Source organism: Ascaphus truei, chromosome 3 (assembly GCF_040206685.1).
Source record: "Ascaphus truei isolate aAscTru1 chromosome 3, aAscTru1.hap1, whole genome shotgun sequence".
Classification (NCBI taxonomy): domain Eukaryota; kingdom Metazoa; phylum Chordata; class Amphibia; order Anura; family Ascaphidae; genus Ascaphus; species Ascaphus truei.
The window spans coordinates 111,201,850-111,228,252 of NC_134485.1; the positions used below are offsets into that span (position 1 = coordinate 111,201,850).

The window sequence follows — 26,403 nt, forward strand, 5'->3', positions numbered from 1 at the left end:
ATGATATGGTACCAACATGATTGATCTATTTTTTATTTACTGGCTAAGAAAATAACATCATAAACAATTTGCTCAGAGTTTCAGTTGTAAACAGTATATTGTTGAGCATAAGGACAATATGCAATGAGGAACATATTACTTGGTAGAAAGGAATTTAATCTCTACAATATACTTGTAAATGAGGATGAAATATAATTTTTGCACATCAAAAAAGTCACAAACCTGTGAACCCAGTGACAGAGGGATATTGTAGATGTAGTGAACATTACAAACATCATATTATGCAACGAGTAAAGCAGTTGATAGGACATCAATGTTACAGTCCCCTCTGGGGTACAAAAAGTTGACGTCTTCTTTGGGGGTATTATTGAGAGTGGACATTTTCACATAAGCGTGCAAGGGCTTTTGAAAGTAGAGCAACTTGTTTGAGTTGTACATTTAGTTGTTTCCATTTTAATTTAGTACGGGTGGGCACTTTAATGTTTTATGGACTTTTAGAAAAATTATGGCACAAATTAATTTATTAAAAATGTTTACTTTTGTGCCCATCCTTAAAAGAGCAATCCGTGTTGTTGTTTTTTCCAAGTGCTTTATACCGGATTGAAGCTTGAGTCTCTGCAGCTGAACCCTGTTAATGTCAGCTCCGGAGCCCCCCTGCTTCCAGAGATTCTTACCTCTGACAGGGGTACTGATATCCCTCTGCAGTTTAAAGCTCCCACGTCACATAGATAAATAGGAAGCCGCCCTGGGTGACGTCACGGCTTCCTATTGGCTCGCAGGGTCTGGGAGCTTTGAAAATCCGCCAAAATGGGAACCCTCGAGTGTCTACTGGTGCCAACTACAGAGGTAAGTATTTCTGGAAGCAAGAGGTCACCGGAGCTAAAATTAATGGGGTTCAGCTCTTGAGACCCCCTGCTTGAATCCCATATTTAAAAAAAAAATGAAATATAAAACAGCATAGATTGCCACTTTAATATATAGATGTGTGTGTACATCTATATGCGTATTCATGTACTTACACGTGCATGTGTAGAGAGTAATATTAAGAAGACTAACATGGAGGGATTTGGGGGAAGTGAGTGGCCACCTGGGTTATTGAGTGACCTTGGGGGACTGACATGGAAGAGGAGTGCGCCTTCCTCCTTCAGTGCAGCTGTAAAGTCTGCAGGGATTAGTAGCAGCACCAAGGCTCACTGCTTCCTGCTCGCTCTGCCTCCTCTAATGATTGGTTCCCTGGTGTCAGAGGAGGTGGGACCAGCAGCATACAGGAAGCCACAGATGGAGCTGCAGTTAACACCCCCATGGTCCTTACAGTTGCAGTTAACCGAGGTGGACAAAACAGCTGCACCGGATGAGCTAGGGACCCATGTTGGGGAAGGGGGCATGTTTGGGGGGCAACCACTTGTCTCCCCCTCCCCCAAGCCACAGGATGGGTAGGAGTGGCAGGAGGGATCCGAAGCTGAGACATTTGTTTTGCTTTTTGCCTCGGGTTCGGGGCCCTACAAGACCTGAACTCATAGTCAGTGTTAAACCGGACCATGAGTGTCCCATACAGTTCAGGCTTGGAACATCCAAACCGAGTTCTGAACCGCCTATGCTTATAATTGGTGTTGCTTCCCACTGTATTTATTTCTGATTTTTAATGTTGATACTGTATGCATTTCTTATTGTCCGTTCTTAAAGTTGAATCCACATATTCTATTAATACTGGATTACGAAACTGACTAATTTGTTTCTAAATGGCTGTCTACAAAACAGAATGTGCGTTTGTGTTAGATATATTCTTATGCTCTATCCAGGGGTGCGCAAACTTTTCTGTTTGCGCCCCCCATGTCAGCTCCCTCCCCTGCTCGCAGCCGCCTTCCCTTACCGGCACAGAGCTTCGCGACGTCATGACGTCACGTGACGTCTCTTCGGCATGGCGTCGCGTCGCCGAAGAGGCAGCTCAGACCAGGTAAGAGAGAGGCCTCACGCCTCCCCGGCATTTAATTTAAATGCCTTGGGGAAGAGTGCGGGGCCTCTGTAACCACCGCACCCCTCCCCAGAGAATCTTGCGTGCCTCCTACTTTGCACACCCATGTGTAGAACAGGGATGCGCAATCTTTCTCTGCTGCGCCCCCCTGCCTGCTTCCCTCCCTGCTCGTGCCCCCCTCCCTTACATTCTCTCCGGCGTCAAATGACGCTGTGACGTCACGTTGCCATAGCCAATGTGACGTCGCTTGACCCTGCGGCATCATTTGACACTGCGTTGCCGAAGACAAGGTACAGTAAGTGACGTTGCAGAGGCCTCACACGATCCCCCAGCATTAATTTAAATGCCTTGGGGTAAGAGCGTGGGGCCTCTGCAACCGCCGCGCCCCCCCCTGAATAATATTGCGCACCCCAGTTTGCGCACCCCTGCTCTACAAAATCATATTGCTAAGTAAATGTAAATTGTACCAATGACTATCCTGTATGTACATTGTTATAATATATAACCATGTATCAAACGTTTTTATAGAATTTAGTGCCATATGTACCTAGAAGTGCTAAGATAAAAGACACAATTTATTTTAGATTGTCACACGGCCATAGCATTAATGTTTCCACAGTGTTTAACAGTAGGTCCCAACATACAGTACCTTGACCTGCAGTGATTGATACTTTTTAGATGCTTGTGTTGATGGTTAATATACTGTACAGTGATGTTTCTGTGTGTGTGTGTGTGTGTGTGTATGTGAGCCATTATAAAACCAATTTATCTTCAGAAGTACACGCTGACCTTAAATAAATCTGAGTACAGCACTTGGCAAAGAATGAGTTACTGTGGGTCGGAAGTGACCAGTGAGGATGTAATTGTTTGTTCAGTGTCAACATGCTGTATTCAATTTTTAGAAAAGGATTTTAATAGGTGTATGAGTTTCTTCTAATTGTATAAATGCTTGACAATTAAAGTACAGGCGTAGCCACAGTTATTGCACCCCATGGTTCTCTCCCGCACAATAGCTCCGCCCCCATCTCATACTCTGATTGAAAGCAATGGCCACTTCTGCCACTAGTGCATTGTGTATGTCTCACTGAGCACGCTACATGTTGCAATAACGTTGGCCAGATCTGTATTCAGAGCTGAGAGCTCCATTGTTAAATATTGGTTAGAAACACCCATTAATTAAAATAGCTGCCAAATGTCCTAAAAAGGAAAGATTCTGTCCATATTTAGCAGAGCTAGAAGACACTTGACAGCCTATTCACTGGACTGTATTTTATGCTATAGCACTACCTAATAAATATGACCTTAGTCTTTAACCTGTAGAGCGCCAGGGATCCAGTGGCACCAGGGGGCCATCGGGGCACTGGCGCTTCTGCATCAGGTGATTTGCTCCAAGAGCGATCAACCATGAAATGGAAGGATAGGGTGCTCCACTTCTGTTTCAATCGGGCTGGCCACTCCAGGGGAGCAGCCGGCCTGTTGGGGCCCTGAAAAACGTAGAAATCATCCAACTTTATTCAACAGAAATGTTAGTGAAAATGATTACACGCAGTTCTCCTCTAAAGCAGTGTCTTTTGTGTTAACTCAACTTGCAGAGTTTGTATCAAGGTGTATGCAGCCTTCTGTTTAGCCTTCCCTGTCGGGTAAATGAAATGAGAGGGATCAATTATGTGGCTATAATAATTTGAGTGGTATTTTAAAATCTACAAATGACAATGCTGTTTATGCATTACTACAGTATACTATTCTTTGAGCATATTTTCCCTCAAAGATTTCCTGAAGTGGGGGTATTATTTGGAATGGTTCGTGTACATTACATTGTTTGGCTTGAATGACTGTTGTAGATATGACACTTTGGTATAAAGTTCTTGTCCTTTTCTTCATGCAGCCTCTTATTTCGAGGAGTCCCACAAGCAGTGTTGCTACTCCTTCAAGCACAATCAGCACACCTTCAAGAAGAGACAGCTCTGCACTTCAGGATCTCTTCATCCCCCCTCCTCCTGCAGAGCCCTACATACCCAGGTGACCATATTTACAATGGGATAACTTGGCAAAAAAAAGTCTTGCTCATGAAAGGATCATTTTTTTTAAGTTCCTTACAAAATCTATGCATATTGGAGCTACAGTTAATGTATGGGACATCTTGAACATGCTGTGATATTTATCCATATGGAGTTTGACTAAATATTGTTTACTAACACTAACTACAGTTCACTATTCCTATTACCCTCTACAGTAACAGCACCGATTCTCAACCAGATTGCAGTGAATGGTGGAATGATGGGGCTTAATTATAAATGGGACACTAAATTACGGCACAGTAGGAAAGACAAAACAAACTACAGAAATTGCTACTTGCTTTTGCAGTTCAATTTAATTAAGAACTTCTGTGAAGTACTGTCTGACCACTTGGTTGTGATTTATTTGTTCCCACTACATAGAGGTATAAAGAATGAATGGTTGTAAAATTATGTTAATCCTTCCTCCAAATATACAGATGCAGTGGTCGTTATCCGATCATTTCTCAGGTTGAACATGCACTATAGTGCGTAATGGTCTGATATGCTATGATATGATAGTGGTCGCTGCAGACTAAATGGCCCATCAGATTAACACAGATGGGGTCCCTGCGTGTTAATCCTACCAGGGTCTACCTGTCTGTAAGAGACGCGCAGTAACAGAGAGGCTGAATCAGTCACTCTACCTGCGTGCCTCTAAGGCTAAGGCCCCTGTAACGCTGCTGTAACGCGCGCCCGCGAGATTGGCGGTGCGTTCAGCCGATTCCCCGGTCTGCAGCTCACTGCAGGAAGAGAGACCGGGGGGGGGGGGCGTGGCGGGGGAGTGACGGGGGCGCAGCCATGACGTCACCCGGCAGGTTCGCCCTCATTGGCTGAACCGCCGGGGGGCGTGCCTTATCGCTCGACGCGAGTTGAGAGCAGGAGCAACTCTCGTCCGAGCGCTGCGGCCCCCCTCTCGCAGCGGGCCCGGCGCCATTGAGGGGAGGGCTCTCGTCCGTCTGTAGTAGGCAGCGGGGGCAAGGCCTAACAGGCAATCTCGGAGGTTTTATTTACATTTCAATTTAACACTACAGTATTGTAGCAGGGGGTTTCCGGAGCTGAACCGCATTGATTTCAGGTCTGGAAAGCCCCTACTTCCCGAGTTATAGGCCCAGTTATGGGGTGCTGGTATCCCCACCATGTTAAAATCCTGTGGGTCACGTGACCGTGGGATTTTAACATTGCAGGAGATACCGGCACCCCATAACTGGGCCTGTATCTCGGGAAGTAGGGGGTCCCCGAGGCTGAAATCAACTTTGTTCAGCTCAGAAGATCCCCTGCTCCCATACACTATGATCAAACCCCCCTCTCCCTCCCCTCCCCCCCAAAGAAACAATAATAATTACCTTAGAGGATAGCTGCTAAGGTAATGAAGCTGCTTACATTTTATTTTTATTCATAGTGTAAGTGAGCAGGGGGTCTCCTGAGCTGAACCGCATTGATTTCAGCCTCGGGGATCTCATGCTTCCCGAGATATAGGCCCCGGTATGGGGACCCGGAGGGTCACGTGACGCAGAGGAATTTAACATTGCGGGGATACCGGCACCCCATACTGGGGCCTGTAACTCAAGAAGCAGGATGTCCCAGATGCTGACATCAATGCGGTTAAGCTCAGAAGACCCCTGCTCACGCACACTATGGGGACTATTCTATAAGCCTTCATTAAAAAATCGCTAGGCCGTTTACGCCGCCAGTTTTGTGAGCATTGCTCATCACGGTATTCAGAAAGCCTCGATAACCTGTGATAGCAAAATTCCCAAAACGGGAGAGTAGCCGGCGACGTGATGATCGCTTCTCTCAAAAGGGCTTACACAGCGATTTCTTTCAGCTGCAGAGAGAGCTGCCCAGAGAGACGCCTCTCCCTGAGCATATCTCATAGGAGATACCAGCACCCAATAACAGGGCCTGTATCTCGGAAGCAGGGGGTCCCCGGACCTCAAATCAACGTGGTCCCCGGACCTCAAATCTACGTGGTTCTGCTCCGGAGACTCCCTGCTCATCTACACTTGTATTAAAATTTATATTAAAACAGCTTCATTACCTTAGCGGCCAGCTTCTAAGGCAATGAAAAGGTTAAACCTCAATAGTCTGTTTCTTGGGGCAGAAGGGGTGGATGAAGGGGGTAGTAGTCCCAGGGTGGGTGGTTAGGCCTGCCTGGAAGGTTGTGGGATGAGTTAACCCTTTCACTACCATAGCGGTGAGAACCACTCTGGTGAAGGAGTTAACCAGTCCTGCTATCCCCCGGAAGGCCTAAACATCCATCCTTGGGGCTACTACCCCTTTCACCCAATCCCTCTACCCCAAAGTAACAAAAATAAACACAGCAACCCTACTACCCACCTCCTCTACCCCCAACAACCCCCCCCCCCCAAAAAAAAACCCATACAGTACAGTAATGGGCAAAATTACTTTTATCCAGATATGGATAATAGTGCATTTGCCTATTATAAAATCAAACATTAGCCAGCCAGCATAAGTAAATTAAATAAAACGTTCAACACTCCTGCCATCATGAAGGGAATCCTCATCAGCATACTGCAGGTCCATGTCCTCCGTAGCCAGCAAGAGTACATAAAAAAAATACAATCTACTGGCCCCCTAAGCCCTTAATCACCTTAGCGGTTAATAACCGCTATAGTAATTAAGGGGTTAACCCACCCTCCCCCACTACCCACACAGAAGGCCTTACCTCCCACCCCGAGCCCACTATACCCACCCTGTACTCATTGATTGGCACAGTGGTATATCATACCCATATAACATGGGCATGAGAAGCCACTATATCACTCAAGGGTCAACCTAATAAAAATAATTAAGGCCAAAAATACACAATAATCAAAGAAATACACAAGCGCCACACACCCCAACAATAAAAGAACTAAAAAGCCTCAACTACACATCAATTACATTAATCTATCACTAAAACAGCAAAAGAATTCCAATTATGTTATTCCAAAACATAAGAATACAAATAAATAAACATCTTTCCAACCAATCAATTAAAGAAATAAAACCAGTAGCCAACAAATCAAGATAAGGCTTTTTAGTTATTTTATTGTTGGGGTGTTTAGGTGCTTGTGTATTTCTTTGATTATTGTGTATTTGTGGCCTTAATTATTTTTTTAATTTGACCATTGAGTGATATAGTGGCTTATAATGCCCTTATTATATGGGTATGATAGACCACTGGGTACAATCAATGGGTACAGGGTGGGTATATTGGGGCCAGGGTGGGTGGTTAGGGCTCCTGGGTGGGTAGCAGGGGACAGGGGTGTAATGCAAAAATTCTGGATTCAGCCAATAACTTGCACACTCTGATTCAGTAAACAGTCTTAGAGCTGTAATCAAAAAGGGATTTTACTTAGCTTCGATTATGTTCTCAGTTACAGCTTGCACAGCTTAACAGCATTCAACAGGAAAACACTCCAAACACCCAGGGAAGCCCCAATCAATCTTGTCTGATCCCGAGAGAGCGAGGGGAATTCTTGGCCAAGGCATCTGCATGGTCCGTGGAGAAGCTTCTGGCACTATCCTTTTATTTATAGTATTTTGTATTAGGATTCCTCTAATCAGTGCTGAGTGTTGTAGCAAATGCATACTGATGCAGCCACGAGTATCTGAACACTTGCCTGGGAAAATCTGGGGCAATACCCCAGTAATGCTGCAACATTTCTGTGACATTTCTGCAAACAGACTAATAGCCCATCGGATTAACACAGCGGGGGTCCCTGGCAGTCCCATTCAAACTGAATGAGATTGCCAGGGACCCCCGCTGTGTTAATCCGATGGGCCATTAGTCTGTTTGCAGAAATGTCACAGAAATGTTGTAGCATTACTGGAAGATTGCCCCAGATTTTCAAAGGCAAGTGTTCTGATACTCGTTGCTGCATCTGTACTTAAACTGATGAGTCACACTTCCTTTGCAGCAAAAAACTCTATATATGGTACACATGTGACACACAGAGAGAGAGAGAGAGAGAGAGAGCTCTGCTAACTCAAAGCACATGCCATGGCACACTTAAGCTGATGAGTGGTCAAACATGGGACAAAAGATAGAGGTCTGCTTACTTAAAGCACATGTTATGGCATACTTCAGGTAGTAATAAGTGGTACTTCCCAATACAGGGGGATTAACCCCTTAATTACTATAGCGGTTATTAACCATTAAGGGGTTAGGGGCCATTAGATTGTATTTTTCTTGTATTCTTGCTGGCATCGGAGGACATGGACCTGCAGTATGCTGACGAGGAAACCCTTCATGATGGCAGGAGTAGGTTGAACGTTTTATTTACTTTATTAATGCTGGCTGACTAATGTTTGATTTTATAATGGGCAAATGCACTATTATCCATATCTGGATAATAGTAATTTTGCCCATTTCTGTACTGTATGTGTTTGGGGGGGGGTTGTTTGGAGCAGAGGAGGTGGGCAGTAGGGTTGTTGTGTTGTAAACTATTTATTGTGGGTAACGAGGATGGGTGAAGTTGACATTTGGCCCTTGGTGGGTGTTTATACCTACTGGGTGGGTAGCGGGACTGGTTGACCCCTTCATTACCTTTGCGCTATTAACCGCTAAGGTAATGAAGGGGTTAACTCCACTCACAACCTCCGCTTAAGGCCTAAACACCCACTAAGGGCCAAATACCACCTTCACCCACCCACGCTACCCATAATAAACATGGCAGTGGTAGTTGACCACTTCATTGCCTTAGCGGTTAGCCGCTAAGGCAGGCCTGCACAACTTGTAAAGCGAGAAGGGCCGAACTGCTCCAAGGAAAACAGATTTGGGCCGCACGGGTAAAATCATCATCATCATCATCATCATCATCATCATCATCATCATCATCATCATCATCATCATCATCATCATCATCATCATATCTCCCCCAGCACCTCTCATCAATCTCTCCCAGCACCCCTCATCATCCTCAAATCTCCCCCAGCACTCATCTTCATATATCTCCCCCAGCACCCCTCATCCTCAAATCTCCCCTTGCACCCCCCATCATCAACCTTTGCGAGACTCACCCTCTATCTCACACCCCCATCTCTCCCCCTCACCCATAGACAATACTCCCCCTCCACATAACACATAATACCCCCCTGCAGACCACACACATTCCACCCCCCTGCACCTCACATCACTCTCCCCCTGCATATCACATCACTCCCCTGCACCTCACATCACCCCACTACACCTCCCCCCTGCACCTCACCTCCCCCCTGCACCTTACCTCACTCACTCCCCTGCACCTCACCTCCCCCCCTGAACCTCACCTCCCCCCCTGCACCTCACCTCCACCCCTGCACCTCACCTCACTCACTCCCCTGCACCTCACCTCCCCCCCCTGCACCTCATCCCCCCTGCACCTCACCTCCCCCCCTGCAATTCACCTCCCCCCTTGCACCTCACCTCCACCACTGCACCTCACCTCCACCCCTGCACCTCACTCACTCCCCTGTACCTCACCTCCCCCCAACTGCACCTCACCTCACATCACTCCCCTGCACCTCACCTCCCCCCTGCCCCTCACCTACACCCCTGCACCTCACCTCACTAACTCCCCTGCACCTCACCTCCCCCCCCTGCACCTCACCTCCCCCCCTGCACCTCACCTCCCCCCCTGCACCTCATCTCATTCACTCCCCCTCACCTCTCCCCCTGCACCTCACCTCCCCCCCTGCACCTCACCTTCCCCCCCTGCACCTCACCTCACTCACTCTCCCTCACCTTCCCCCCATGAACCTCACCTTCCCCCCCTGCACCTCACCTTCCCCCCTGCACTTCACCTCCTCCCCTGCACCTCACCTCCCCCCTGCACCTCACCTCCCCCCTGCACCTCACCTCCACCCCTGCACCTCACTCACTCCCCTGAACCTCACCTCCCCCCTGCACCTCAACTCCACCCCTGCACCTCACCTCACTCACTCCCCTGTACCTCACCTCCCCCCCTGCACCACACCTCCCCCCCTGCACCTCACCTCCACCCCTGCACCTCACTCCCCTGCACCTCACCTCCCCCCTTGCCCCTCACCTCACTCACTCCCCTGCACCTTACCTCCCCCCCCTGCACCTCACCTTGCCCCCCCCCCTGCACCTCACGGTGGCAGAGCAGGCAGGACTAGCACACTTGTGCAGTCCTGAGAGCAGGCTCGAGGAGGAGTAGGAGGGGGAGAGCGGGCTCGCGGCAGGCTCGCGGGTGACAGAGGAGGGGGAGAGCGGCTCGCGGGTGACAGAGGACGGGGAGAGCGGCTCGCGGGCGGTATAGGACGGGGAGAGCGGCTCGCGGGCAGGAGAGGAGGGGGAGAGCAGCTCACGGGTGGGAGAGGAGGGGGCAAGCTGCCGTGGGCTGCACAATGAGGGCGGGCCGCGTGTTGTGCAGGCCTGCGCTAAGGTATTGAAGTTGCCTGTAAATGCATTTTTATTGCATGGGATTCATGCCGGGGGCCTCCGGTGCTGATATTAAAGGGTATCAGCTCCAGAGACTCCTGGCATGAATCTGATGCAGGAAAAATGCAAATTCCTCCCTCGCCACCTCTCAGCAGCTTCTCACCAGCCTCACTCCAACTTTTCATGGCGTGAGGATTTTGGATGAAACTCGCCTTTCTAGAGCCTCAATTAGCCTCGATAAGCTAATCGAGGCTACTAGAATTGCACAAGTTACAGAATCTGCCGATAAGTGGCTTATCGCCGCTCATCTGGCTATCTTTTTTTGACGGCTGAAAAAATTGGCGATTCATGCCTTTATCACCCACTTATCGATGCTTACTAAATAGCAGTAGGCATTTTTGCTGAAAAGGCCTCGATAAGTAGCTTATCGAGGCATATAAAATAGGCTCTTATGAATGCAAATAAAATGTAAGCAGGGAGTGAAGGGGTAATAGCCCCAGGATGAGTGTTTAGGCCTCTTGGGTGGGCATTTGGAGGAGTTAAAAATTGTGTTCTAAACGTTTAATGTTCTCATACTAGCCGAAAGCTTGAAATATTTGTACTTTACAAAATTGAGATGAGGCTTTTGTAAATGGTTTTATACAGATATATTATTTATCCAGCGGTTTTCTTTTTTTGTTTTGTTTTTTAATTATCCTGCCATTAATCGCTGAGGATATGCTGCTCCCTTAAGTAATAATTCACATATTCTTGTTTTTTACCTGGGAGAAGAGCACTACAGTATATAAATAAAGCTGTTATTATTAGAACAGGGTTTTATAGGACCGTGAATGCCCCAGCTGGAGGAGCTAAAAGCCCATTCATAAAATATCTGTGTATTATTAGACCATTTGGTGCCCAGAGAGCTTGGTTTCTGAACGTCCTTTTTAATGAGGTTGAATGTATTTTTTTTTCTTGGGTTGCTATAGCAAGTAGCACAGTTCCAAAGTGCAGGGAAATAGTTTCAGGCGAGGAGAATCCTGCTTGTGCAGCCAACACAACGTAGACAAATAAATTCCTCAAAATGCAGGTCTCCTCTAGGACAGAGGTATAAATTATATCTCTACTCACAAGTTCACAATGCAATTCTTCATGTATTGTAATAGCCAAGAACAGAGGAGAAACAACATTTCAGGTTGTCACGGTAGGGGTAGCCAGTCTCAGTTAATAAAGGTGAAGCCCGGCTGGCTGCCCCAAAACCGTGTGTAATAGCCTCCTCTGTGAGGCTCATTTTGGATGTCATGTTTTGTGTAACCCCTTCCAGAAACAAAACAAGTAGTTATCTTTGTGGCGCTTAATTATAATCAGTGATATTTTAAAAATATAAACGTAATATATATAATATACCAAAAAAGTGCAACTACATAAACATATAGTGCTTAAATTGATAAATACACCCAAATAAAATTAAGTTTGCAGCTCAAACCCTAAAATTAGATTGTTCTCGCAATCCAAGAAAGTTGTAGAAGTCCAGATGTTTTGGGGAGCGCAGATATATGAAAAGACAAAACACATAGAATATAGTGCAATATGTCAGTGCTTTTGATTAAAGTGTTTCTTTTCTTCTAATTCTGATGAATTGTGTACTCACAAATTTCCCACTTATATGGTGTGTATAAAGGTATCTTTATGGCGCCATGCCAGAATCCTCCATAGAGGTAATCACCTTAATGCAAGAACAAGAGAACCGACCATAGTGCGATCAGAGAGTAAAAAACTTTATATTAAAAATATGGTACAACACACTCACATGGTGTCAGTTGGTTTAACAGCAATTTGATCCTAAAATGATCCACGCCAGCAAATTGGAGCCTGGTGGTAGGAGCGATGTACTCCGTCTGCTCTCTCAGCTGGTCTCATTCCCTGTCTGCTTCTCTCCCGGTGGAATCCCGGATGACGTATGGAGACGGGTGCAGCGGATGGACAAAAACAGGTTGTGCCTGTTTTTGTCCATCCGCTGCACCGGTCTACATACGTCATCCGGGATTCCACCGGGAGAGAAGCAGGCCCCTGCACCGAGTTGAGGCTAGGTTCTTGCCACACCGGCCCCCAGTTGGTGAGTGTTTCATTGTGACTGTGTATTTTGTATGTTTGCTAGCTTGCCAGAATAAACTTTGTCTGGTGATCGTGATCCCAGTGATTTCAGTGTTAAAAGTTCTGGTCCCCCGTGACAGGTGATGTAAGTTCCATATGGGACCTGAGACGTTGTTCCTCCTCTGATCTTGTGATAGCAAGAAGTCATGGAGCGCAAAAAGAAAATGGAAACAATCAATATTGTGCTGATAGGAATCTAGTATTGATACACAAACAGGATCAGCATGGTGGGTGGAAACAGTGGGAGGAGGGGAGGGGGAGTGGATGGGGGATGGGGATACACCAAAATGTGGAGGGTGTAAAATAATGAAATAACACTCACACGGCCATGTGTGAGTGATCTTCACATCAATTGCTTGTGGTGACTTGCTTAATAGTCCCTCTTCCCGTTCACTGGGTCAATGCATCCTCCCTCATTATCACAGTGGGATGACAAACACCCAAAAGTTGGTATAAATATGATTTATTGAACCAAGTGATAATAATCATAAACTTACATCTAAAAACACTCGCTCCAACTATCCGCAGCCTCTTTCTATGCCGCGCTGCATTTGGCTCCCGCGTCTGGTGAGTGGGACTGTAAAACGGGGCAATCTGGAAAACTACGGACAAACTTCCTCTACGTCCCACAGTGGAAGAACGCGTTTCGCATATGGACGGTGCTTCGTCAGGTTCCTGTGGGTTGCTGGATGTGGGGGTCTTTTTGTAGTGTCTGATCAGTCATTAATTGATGGCAATTAGGTAATAGTCTCTTCTCAGATTAATTAAAATCGTGCACATAAAAACAGAGTGAAGGCTGTCTTTGTTCAGGCATCAGCTGGTAATTCCAATCAAAACTTCACAGCAGAATTACGTGCATCAAAAAAAAACAACATATTCAACAAGTAAAATAAAGCCCTGATTGGATTGCCTTCAAGTCAATGTGTATGGATCTAAACTGAACAAGTACATGCTCATACTACATGATGAGACCTTAAAAGTAGATAAAATACTATTATTAGAAAACTCTTATTAAAAAACATAAAACAACAATACAAACCAGCTCCTACAGAGTCCCATATAGGAAAAAAGTGCAGTCCAATGGTAAAGAAGTGTCCAGAAATGTCCAATCCTGCACTTCACGCTCCACAGCAAGATGTTACAAGAAGCATGTGATGCAAAGAGAAAGAAAAGAGAGAAAAATCATAGTGTAACAATGCTACAGTATAAACACATAAGACAAACAGGACAAGACAATACTAGACAAACACAAGCAAGGCTGACAAATAATACAAGAGTTAATTTAATACACAAAAAATATAAAATGAATAAGGCAGATGACGGATCCGGTGGTTAAACCGGAATCCTACTTACAGGACATTCATTTAATACAGACAGGGGTGTATGGTGAGTGATGCACGGCCGCGGCGTCTGATGGATGCGTGGCGTCCAGGAGTTGCTCCAAACACTGTCCCTAGCTCCGCAACCGGATGTGCGTCACCGGGGGAGGGTCTCAGGCTCTCCAAAAGCTGTCTGCCACTCCGTGGCCGGAAATACGTCACAGGGGGCGGGTCAAAATGCCGAAACCCCCTTCTCCTACTGCTGTACCTCGATCAAACTCCTGTGAGTACTCTGCCTTAGTCCAAATAAACTCTCACAAACTGTCCAACGCGTTTCGTGCGCATGCGCACTTCTTCAGGGATCCACCGGATCCGTCATCTGCCTTGTTCATTTTATATTTTTTGTGTATTAAATTAACTCTTGTATTATTTGTCAGCCTTGCTTGTGTTTGTCTAGTATTGTCTTGTCCTGTTTGTCTTATGTGTTTATACTGTAGCATTGTTGCACTATGATTTTTCTCTTTTCTCTCTCTTTGCATCACATGCTTCTTGTAACATCTTGCTGTGGAGCGTGAAGTGCAAGATTGGACATTTCTGGACACTTCTTTACCATTGGACTGAACTTTTTTCCTATATGGGACTCTGTAGGCGCCGGTTTGTATTGTTGTTTTTTTGCTTTGTACTAACTGTGTTTTGGGTTAGTTTCACGCGGCAGCCTAGCCTTACATTATTAAGGTATAGTGTGTAAGGTCACACACATTTTGTATCACCTTATATGTTATATACACTGTTTATTATATATTCACAGCCTTTTAGCGCTATATACACCATTCTTTTTTTTCCTTATTAAAAAACATAGTTACATTAAAACAGCCGGGTGTTCTTTAAAAAGTTGCCATTCTGGATACTAGTGCATTTCCTACAATAATAAATTTGATTAAAATAAATGCAAACCAATGTACATTTAGTCATTGGAATAGTTACTGCCAATATATAGATAACAGCAAATTTGAAACTCATAATATATAATGCCAAGAGTTTGAACAGAAGCCTAAAGTGACAAAACTCACTAAAGAACGTATTTACATGGTATAGTTGTTACAATATAGTTAATTAATTGGTTAATATTTAAAAATGGTATTCAAGCCAGAGTGATGATTGCACCTTGTGGTTAAGACCACTCAAAAACCCCAAAGTAAAAATATGAAGTTGTGTGTTTACTTCTCAATTACTGTACATAGACTACTGAGGCAATAAATATGTGTCTGTATAAAATAAAATCATACAGAAAGTTATTGTGGAACTTGGTATGGATGATAAGAGATACATTTGTTAGTTCTACTCAGGAATATTAATGTAACTAGGTTGAACGACAAATGGCTAGTGAGAATCACCTTACTGCGTGACATTCAATATACTGATGTATAGATGAAATGGAATTACAACATAAATAAAGCATAAAACGTCGATTGATGAAAGATGCTGGATCTGAAAAAATTTATTGGAGAGAAGATCCAGGTAGAAAATGTATCATAGAATGAATAAGATCTTAAAGGCATGACTGACAAAAATGAGAGCGAAATAAAGGCTTCTAAATTAATGTCAACATTCAATCCTGAAGGGGAAAGGGTTTTGGGCCTATAAATCCAGAAGGTTTCTTTGCGGGCCAAATTTGAGTGTCTATCACTCTCGCGCCAATTCATAGGGATATGTTCTATGGCCCGATAGACTAAACCCTTAGGATCGCTGTTATGTTTAAGTAGAAAGTGTTTTGAGACTGTAGGAGGACATGTGCAGAGGTACACAATGGAGGCTGTTTTAAGGTGAAATTCAAACAAGGCTTTATTGTGCCTGTCGCTTTAAACACAGCAAAAATCGATATAAGAGAATAAGCCAAACAAAAAAAACCTATCTCTGCTTTGGAGACTATCTACACATGTAGCTCAGCCCTCTCTGACTGGGTTGGTTAGCTAAGCTATTTACCCGCCCCAAATCATGGAGACATTTATCAATTCACATAGACATACTGCACCGACACACTTTATTCGAGCAAATACCCAGTATGTACCTGGCAGATACATGGAATGCGCCGCTTCTCACCTCTGACAAGCCCCGTTGCGTTTGCCTTCCCAGCCTGGGTTCATGCCTGGCTGATGGGCGGCTGATCTGTTAAATGATAATGATTAGGATTTAATAGGCTGCAATGCTTCGCGTGTCTACCAGATGGCATAAATTCATGAATTGTAATGCAGTATATATATATATACTGTGCAGTATTGCAGCCAGCGGGAATAAAATGCTTCAATCTCTGCCTGGAAAATACCTCAATGCACTCGGGCATAAAACAGTCACAAACCTCAATACACCCGGGTATACCCGAATTCGTGGGACTAGCCGAGCTCGAATAAAGTGTGTCGCCAGTGTAGATAATAGTCTTATACGAAAAGTCTTATCTGTGAGCTGGGCTGCTATAGGGGAAGCTTCTCTGCTCTCTTGGATCCGTACCCGTGTGTGCTAAGGCAATCTCCGGGCTCCAGGTTAGAATCTTGTCCCCTTTGTCTTGTGGTCAGCTTGTCGCTCAAGACATCTGTCCTTCCTTGGTTCAGCCCAGTTGTGGACTAAGGAATCTCTGCTCTGTCTCCTAGTTCAGCTCAGGTGTGAGCAAAGGAGTCTCACTTCCTGTCTCAAAGGCAGGCTTTTTCTAACACCTCTAATCAGCCAGGTGCTGGTCAATTAACCAGCACACTGCTGGATTAGAGGCAAGTTTTCTGAACAGGGTAAGTCCCCTGTTACATACCTCCCCTGTTTGTGGGAAGCTCGGGCTTGCCATGGCCAAAGCCCATCCTTCCACTCTCACTCGAGATATCTCTGTGACTTTAATGAGAGTGGATGGAGGAGAACCCTCAGTCCTGCTGGGATTGGAGCCCTTCCTCCAGTTTAGTAGTGTCTCCTCCAGAAGGTGTTTGAGTTCAGCAGTCCTCAGTCGCTCAAGGAGAACTTTTCCCAAGTACAGTCTTTCTACTGACCATGTGGTCCTGAGCTTTCCCCTGTGTCGGGCACTCCTCTTTTTGTAGGCAGGCTGTATGGCGACAGTCGCAGAACGCCTATGCAAATCGCTCTCTCTCGCCATCCTTCCCATGTGCTCCACTTTAGCACAAAATGTCCATTTCCTGGTATCACAAGAGCACCCAATAACAGCCATTTGAGCCCTCAGTTCTTGAAGCTGTCTTCCTGCACTTTTCCCATTCAACGTAGTCGCCATTTCAGCTTCTTTGGGATTGAGTTGCGATTCCAGCTCTATTTCCAGAGAATGTCCTATCTTTTCAGCTTCCTCAGCAAAGGATTCTTCTGGCTTTGATTCTGCACTCCTACCTCTGTTTGTTGCCTGTTGGGCGATTGCAGGTTTGGCTAGTGCTTTCTTAGGTGGCTCAAACTTCGTAACCTTGTTTTGAAGGTGAGTGGTGTCCCCAGCTCTCACTGTACACTTGTCCTCACGGGCCTTAGTTACTGTGGGACACCGATGCTTGGACAGAGCCAATACCTTTTCCTGCCATTCTCCTTTTAGGGTCTTTATTTCTTCCCTGTGCTTTCTCTGAGCTTGCTTCCACCTATCATTCTTTATTTTGTGGAGCACTGTGAACTTCTTCGCTTGGGCCGCAGATACTCGTCTCAGTTTCTGGACCTTTTTGCGCTCCCTCTTGTACCGAGTCACCTGGTCTCTAAGCTTAGCCTCTAGCGATGCTTTGGTGATGGTCAGGGTAGCCTTCAGTTTATCCTGCTGCTTTGCGAGGACGCACTGGGTAATCAGACGTTCCTGCAGCACTTGTATTTCCTTAGCAGCCTGCAGATTTTCTTCCTGCAGAGTTCACTGCTTCTCCTCGACATTCTTGAGGTGTGTACGCAGACCTTGCAGTTGGTTCTGCAGTCGGTGCTCTGCTTCAAATTTCTCATCTTCCAACCGTTTCTTTATTTTTTCAAGCTCGTGCAGCTTTTCATTCTTTCCATTGACGTGGTTTGTCAACTCACAATTTTCTTTTTTTAATCTTAAATTTTCTCCTTTATCAGTCTCTGTACTACTGCTGCGACACACTTTATTCGAGCAAATACCCAGTATGTACCTGGCAGATACCTGGAATGCGCCGCTCCTCACCTCTGACAAGCCCCGTTGCGTTTGCCTTCCCAGCCATGGTTCATGCCTGGCTGACGGGCGGCTGATCTGTTAAATGATAATGATTAGGATTTAATAGGCTGCAATGCTTCGCGTGTCTACCAGATGGCATAAATTCATGAATTGTAATGCAGTATATATATATATACTGTGCAGTATTGCAGCCAGCGGGAATAAAATGCTTCAATCCCTGCCTGGAAAATAACGCAATGCACTCGGGCAGAAAACAGTCACAAACCTCAATACACCCGAGTATACCCGAATTCGTGGGACTAGCCGAGCTCGAATAAAGTGTGTCGCCAGTGTATTCAGGGCCTCCTTGCAGTCCACCTTCCATTTTTGCAAATCTGCTTGGAGGCGGGCTGTCTCCTGGCGTGATACTTCCATCTCCAGGTTTAGGTTCTGAAGCTCCTTCTGAGAGACTTTGAGATCTAAGTTAAGATGTAGGATAGTTTTCTTTGAAATGTCCAGCTCCTCAGTGAGACTGTGAAGTTCCTTTCTGGAGACTTCCAGTTCTGTGCGGCAGCTGTTGATCTCATGATGTGAAGCATCCAGTGCTCTGCGGAGTGTATGAACCTCCTTCTGAGATACGTCTACGTCTGTCCGGACACTGTTGACCTCCTGTTGTGAGGCATTCAGCTCTATGCGAAGAGCGTGAACCTCTAGCTGGAAGACTGTCATCTGCTTCAGTGCCTCCTCATACTTCCGCTTCAGCTTAGCCATCATTTTATCAGATTGGCTCTGCTTTTCATCCATGGCGGAAATAGCAGCGTTTGTAGTATCTAGCTCAGTCTTGAGATCGTCCAATTCTGTCCTGGCCGAAGAGTACATTGCGAGCACATGTTCCTGTAGCTTCACGTTATTTTCCCGGAGCCGATCACAGTCACGCCTGGCAACCTTCAGGGCATCCCCAGGGCTGGTCAAGGGATCGTCACTCACCAGTTCCGGCTCCGCTTCCCTGGGATGGTTGGTTGAGGGTTTCTCACTATTAGCACCGGACAGACACTTCTTTGGGGTACACGACTTCTGCCTTGGGCCCTCTGGATATTTGGTCATCCGCGGGACGACTTCTCCATTTTCTCTAGGCTGCAGGGCATTTTGGACCCCATTTTCCTCCGCAAGATCTGCAGATGTGTCTGTTCCTTGCACGGTAAGTGAAGAACCACTTTTCTTTTTTCGCCTTTTTGTTTTGGATGACACCGTCCCCTCAGGGATACTGGGGTCTCCATCTTCATTTGAAATTTTAGCAGCGTCACTGGATCCACCTGGCTTTTCTTGCAACTGCTGATGGAAATATTCGGTGATCCACTGCTCCCGCTCTTTCTCCTGCTGATCATATTCGTCATCATAGGGAGCGGTCTTTTTGGTTCGTACCAAGTTCAGGCAACCCCACCATTCTTGGGGTGTTTTGTGGGTGCTACTTGGTTTGGGTTCCCCATAAGAGATGTCTTCCTCCTCATCGGACTGGAAGGGCCACTCTTCCATGGGTTCATTACAGGAACGCTACATCTTGTCCTCCATTTTGGGGCTATCAGGTGTATTTTTCTTCCTGACCTCAGGAGGCGCTATTGCAGCTCTTGCCACTGTATTTGCTAGAACCCCAAATGGTTGTAGTCCTACAGGTGGGCATATTTTGCTTGTAGAGGTCGTAGCTCTCACAGGCCTCTCTGTAGACTTTTTCTTCCCTTGGGTAAGATTTACAATATTAGTATTACTGTGCATGCATTCACTCTCGTCGTCTGAATAAGGCCTGAAGGGACACTGCTCCATGTGGTGGGGTTCTTTACACCAGGAACACATTTTCTTCCCTATTTTTACAGAGTCTGTATTTGACTTCAGCTGGGTGGCCATTTTAAATTCCATGGGTTCTATTTCCTTAAATACAGTGCTTGCTAGCTGCCCATTTTCTGGCTTCAGCAAAGGCATTTGCTTTACACTATTTACTTGCTATGTTCAATCCCTCCGCTTCAGCAACAGAATTTGGTTTTCTGCTTGAGTTCAGTAATTTTCAGTCTCATCTTTGGGTATTATGGCATTCACTCTTCACACTTTGGGTGCCTGTTTTACTCCCAAGATACATAGGCAGACTTTTTTACTTGCAGAAAAAAAACATTCTTTGCAGTGGAATATTTCTTTCACTCCCGGCAGGGTGACTCAACACTCAGCAATTGGCTTTGGAATACCTTTAACACAGTTCAGCAATCCCTTTTTCCCCGGTAGGGCAATTTTACACTCAGCATTTGTTTGCTGAAAATTCCCCTGCTTCAGCACAGTCTTGCATCAATTTTCACACTTTTCTGCATATACTCCATTCACAGCTGGTAGTCCTATGCGGTGTGGCAACCTTTATTTGCAGAATCAGTACCGCTCGTGGGTCACCATCTTTATTCACTGCTTCAGCGAAACATTTGAAACAACAAACGCCTATCCTTTTTAAGGGCTAACTCACTTCTTGAACCTTGACTACGGCTGGTAGGCAAAACCCCTATTTCAATGACCATATTACACTTTATTGTGATAGGCAAATAATGTTTACCTGCTTCAGCAGTCTCTCTCTCTCTCTCCTCTTGGGATTGGGGAAAAGAGTCCATCTGTGGTTTTGTGAGTTTCAGTGCAGTGTAGATTTCCTGCCTGGGTGTGTCGCTTTAACTCTGATCTCTGCTGCATGTGATTGTTTATGTTGCTCAGGCTGTTTGTAGGCAAAAAGCACAAAAAAAATTTCCACAGGCAATCTCCGGGTCCTTCTAACTTCAAAGACCACCTCTCATCCCACTTCTGACACCATATGTAGGAGGACATGTGCAGAGGTACACAATAGAGACTGTTTTAAGGTGAAATTCAAACAAGGCTTTATTGTGCCTGTCGCTTTAAACACAGCAAAAATCAACATAAGAGAATAAGCCAAATAAAAAAGACCTATCTCTGCTTTGGAGACTATCTACACATGTAGCTCAGCCCTCTCTGACTGGGTTGGTTAGCTAAGCTATTTACCAGCCCCAAATCATGGAGACATTTATCAATACATATAGATAATAGTCTTATACGAAAAGTCTTATCTGTTAGCTGGGCTGCTGTAGGGGAAGCTTCTCTGCTCTCTTGGATCCGCACCCGTGTGTGCTAAGGCAATCTCCGGGCTTCAGGTTAGAATCTTGTCCCCTTTGTCTTGTGGTCAGCTTGTCGCTCAAGACATCTGTCCTTCCTTGGTTCAGCCCAGTTGTGGACTAAGGAATCTCTGCTCTGTCTCCTAGTTCAGCTCAGGTGTGAGCTAAGGAGTCTCACTTCCTGTCTCAAAGGCAGGCTTTTTCTAACACTTCTAATCAGCCAGGTGCTGGTCAATTAACCAGCACACTGCTGGATTAGAGGCAAGTTTTCTGAACAGGGTAAGTCCCCTGTTACAGAGACATTGTCCTCTGCTGATATTCCCCAAATGCTCCAGTACCCTCAAAGGCCTGCTAGTACGTCCAACGTACTGCAGGCCGCACGGCACTGAAGCAAATAGACAACAAAAGGAGTCTTACAGTTAATAAACTGTTTGGTTTTAAAAGTCACACCTGTAACCGTAGAATTGAATTGATCTTTTACTGTACGATCAAAGGAACAGGCTTTGCACTTGGCACATTTAAAAAAAACAATGGCTTTAGGAAGCCAATTGTGTAATTTCGTGTAAACTGGTGGTTTGAATGTACTAGGGGCCAGTTTCGTTTTTAAATTGGCTGCCTTTTTAAAAATGATTCTAGGATTCTTTGGTAGATGATTTTTCAAAACTGGATCCTGGTGAAGTATATGCCAGTGACGCTGAATTATCCCTTTTATCTTATTAAAATCATGATTGAATTTCATGATAAAGGGGACCTCATACTCTCCGAATTCTTTTTTTGGTCTTTGTTTTCAATAATAATGCTCTATCAATTTGACTGATCAGAGGAATGGATGTTTCTAATGTCCCCATCTCATATTTTCTTTCTAAAAAGCGTTCCTTTAATAACTCAGCTTGTTCTTTAAAAACAGTCTGGTCTGTGCAATAGCGTTGATGATGCCTGAACTGTTCTGGTGGGATGTTGTCCAACCATTTATGGTGGTAACAACTGTTCCTCAAAAGATTATTGTTGCAGTCGAGGGTTTTAAAGAAGGTCTTGGTTTCTAATTGATTGTCTTCGATATAAATCGTCAAATCTAAGAAATCCAATGATTGTTTGCTTCTTTGAGACGTAAAAGCCAGATTTAAGTTGTTGGTATTAATATATTCTAAAAAACGGTTGAGGTCATGGTCACTGCCTTGCCAAATAAAAACACATCGTCTATATATCTACGCCAGAGGACCAGGTTTGCGCCAAAAGCATGAGTGGACCATATATTATCCTGTTCCCAAATTGCCATAAAGATGTTTGCATTGCTATGCGCAAACCTGGTCCCCATTGCTGTGCCTCGTCGCTGTTGATAATAGTCGCCGTTGAGGTTAAAAACATTGTGTTTTAAAATAAACATGATGCCACCTATTAAGAGCGTTTTTTGTTTGTCAGGTAAATCTTTGTCGTCATCAAGGGTTTTCTTAACCGCCTCACTGCTGTCGCTATAGTCAATAATTGTATACAACGATGTAACATCACAGGATACCAATGTGAATGCTGGCTTTCACTTAACTGTGGACAGTAGGTCTAAGCTTCCATGGTATCTTCTCTCCAATACATTTTCTACCTGGATCTTCTCTCCAATACATTTTCTACCTGGATCTTCTCTCCAATAAAATTTTTCAGATCAAGCATCTTTCATCAATCAACGTTTTATTCTGTATTTATGTTGTAATTCGATTTAATTTATACATCTGTATATTGAATGTATAAATTCGTATACGATGTAAGGTGATTCTTACTAGCCATTTGTCGTTCTACCTTGTTACATTCGTTAGTTCTACTCAGGAATATTAATGTATCTTTTATCATCCATACCAAGTTCCACAATAACTTTCTGTATGATTTTATTTTATACAGACACATATTTATTGCCTCAGTAGTCTATGTAATTGACTGGTAAACACACAACTTCATGTTTTTACTTTGGAGTCTTTGAGTGGTCTTAAAGAAGGTGCATTATCACTCTGGCTTGAATACCATTTTTAAATATTAACCAATTAATTAACTGTATTGTTATAACTATACCATGTAAATACATTCTTTAGTGAGTTTTGTCACTTTAAGCTTCTGTTCAAACTCTCGGCATTATACATTATGAGTTTCAAATTTGCTGGTATCTATGTATTGGCAGTAACTATTCCAATGACTAAATGTACATTGGTTTGCATTTATTTTAATCAGATTTATTATTGTAGGAAATGCACTAGTATCCAGAATGGCAACTTTTTAAAGAACACCCGGCTGTTTTAATGTAACTATTGTATGGTTTTTTTAATAAGAGTTTTCTAATAATAGTATTTTATCTTCTTTTGAGGTCTCATCATGTAGTATGAGTATGTACTTGTCCAGTTTAGATCCATATACATTGACTTGAAGGCAATCCAATCAGGGCTTTATTTTACTTGTTGAATATGTTTTTTTCAATGCACGTAATTCTGCTGTTAAGTTTTGTTTGGGATTACCAGCTGATGCCTAAACAAAGACAGCCTTCACTGCGATTTTATGTGCATGTTTTTTTTTTTTTTTTTTTTAACTTGTATTTTTTTTATTTTTGTGAAAATACAGCATATATACATTTTATTTCCAGTACTGTGACATGCATTATTCATATCTCTTATGTATAACAGCTGAGTGCAAACATTGTCATCAAAACCTAGTTATGAGTATTGACATAATCTTAAATAATAAATAATCAAAAAGTAAAATTAGGTGGGGGGGAGGGGAAGAGGGTGGGGGGGGGAGGGAGGACGGTATGCCGCGACTCTGCTCATCGCCTCCGAGACCGATGTTTAGTTGAATTTGTTGCTGCTGGGTGGGCTACTCCATCACCGGAGAACGCATCTATCTACTATTAAAGCAAAACGGTGGAACTCTCCACCCCAGGGATATCTGTCTGGGCCAGCCAAGGCGTCCAGACTTTTAGGAAATTTTCGCCAGTGTCATTGACTAAACTTGTCAATTTTTCCATCTGGCATATGAACCAAATTTTGTTCCGAATTTTGGGGATAACAGGAATTTCACTTTGTTTCCATAATGCTGCGATCTCGCACCGCACGGCTGTAGCAAAATGAGCTATTAGTTTAAGAGTTGCCTTTGAGAAGCCCTGTCGTGCTCTTCCCAAAAGGAAGAGCCCGGGGTCAAATGGGATGTCGAGGCCTAAAAGCCTCTGAAGCCAATTGATGATTTTTTTCCATAGTGGACGCAGCCGGGGGCAAGACCACAGCATATGTAACAGATCAGCGGGTTCTCCACACTGTCTAGGACAGAGCGGAGAGCTACCGTGTACAAATTTGGATAGTCTAAGCGGGGTGAGGTACCACCTCATTAGGACCTTATATGCGTTCTCCTTTAATGTTGTGCAAATCGAGCTCTTAGCAGCTGTTGTTGCTATTTGGGTCCACTCGTCTAAATCTAGGGTCTCCCCTAAGTCTGTTTCCCATTTTAGCATGTAGCCTAGTTTGTGGGTGACTTTAATTCCAGAACCGATCACTTCTCTATACATCTGCGATGTGAGTCCCTTCGTATTAGTCTCATTCAGACAGAGCTTTTCGAAAGTTGTCAGTGGTGGATATGGGGTTGAGTTGTTGTAAAAGGCTCTGATCTGGAGGTATCTATAGAATTCTGATTGTGGGATATTTTTCTCTTCTCTAATTTGTGCAAATGATATGAGTTTGTTGTCCACCACCAGATCTTGTAATCTCATAATATTATGCTGTTTCCAAATTTGAAAGTTAGCGCTAGGCATACCCGGAGCAAAGTGTGGGTTACCCCATAGGGTTGTCATCAGGGTTTTTTTGGACGTAAGTCCGCATCGAAATTTGGTAACATCCCAGCTTGCTAATGAGTTGGTCATTGAGGATAGCGGCTGAAGTATAGCGGATTTTCTTGCTATTTTTGGAGTCCATAATAGGTTGCTTAGTTCCAATGGGGAACAGGCTTTGCTTTCCAATGCGACCCATCGCTTCAAATCAGGGTTTGTTTGCTATTGGGAGAGTTGACATAATTGGGCCGCTCGATAGTATGAAATTAAGCAAGGTACTGCTAAGCCCCCTTCTGTTGGGTGTTTCATTAGGATCTGACTATTTATTCTAGGTTTTTTGCCTCCCCAAATAAATGTAAAAATGGCGGATTGTAGATCTCTAATTTCCTTCAAATTTATCGGTACTGGGAGGGTTTGGAATAAGTATAAGATGCGTGGGAGAACATTCATTTTTATGCTATATATTTTTCCTATCCAAGAGATATTGAATTTCGCCCACCTTCTTATATCCTCCTTCATTGCTTTAATTAATTTGGGATAGTTTGCTTTATAAATTGATTTATATTCACTTGTAATAAATACCCCTAAGTATTTAATTGCCTTAGGTTGCCAGCGAAAGTTGAAGTTTAAAGAGATCAGTTTTTCTTCTGGTTTTGGAATGGTAACGTTCAGGGCTTCTGACTTTGACTGGTTTATTTTAAATCCTGAAATTTTGTTGAACTTATCTAATAGGCTGAAGAGGTTAGGGAGGGAGGTGAGTGGTCTAGACAAGACCATTAGCACATCGTCAGCATAGAGGGCTATTTTGTGGGATTGATTATCTAATTTGAGACCGGAAATATCCGGATTCTCTCTCACATGTGCCGCTAACGGTTCCATGCACATGGCAAAGAGTAAGGGCGAGAGGGGGCAACCCTGTCTCGTGCCACTCTTGATCTTAAATATGTCCAAGGGGTAGCCTTGGTGCATCACTTTGGCTGTCGGACCAGTGTACAGCGCCATAATAGCTGATATTAATTTATATATAAAGTTCTACTCAGGAATATTAATGTATCTTTTATCATCCATACCAAGTTCCACAATAACTTTCTGTATGATTTTATTTTATACAGACACATATTTATTGCCTCAGTAGTCTATGTAATTGACTGGTAAACACACAACTTCATGTTTTTACTTTGGAGTCTTTGAGTGGTCTTAAAGAAGGTGCATTATCACTCTGGCTTGAATACCATTTTTAAATATTAACCAATTAATTAACTGTATTGTTATAACTATACCATGTAAATACATTCTTTAGTGAGTTTTGTCACTTTAAGCTTCTGTTCAAACTCTCGGCATTATACATTATGAGTTTCAAATTTGCTGGTATCTATGTATTGGCAGTAACTATTCCAATGACTAAATGTACATTGGTTTGCATTTATTTTAATCAGATTTATTATTGTAGGAAATGCACTAGTATCCAGAATGGC

The 26,403-nt window shown here is 44.1% G+C and overlaps 1 protein-coding gene across 3 annotated transcripts in view; it reads left to right on the top strand.

Moving 5' to 3' along the window:
• The window catches only part of CNKSR2 (connector enhancer of kinase suppressor of Ras 2), a 548,762-nt gene that overhangs the window by 310,373 nt on the left and 211,986 nt on the right, over positions 1 to 26,403 (top strand). For all 3 annotated transcript variants that reach the window (XM_075589347.1, XM_075589348.1, XM_075589349.1), the window contains one exon: positions 3,858 to 3,991. In XM_075589347.1, coding sequence (XP_075445462.1) covers positions 3,858 to 3,991 — 134 coding nt within the window. The remainder of the gene's footprint in view (positions 1 to 3,857; positions 3,992 to 26,403) is intronic.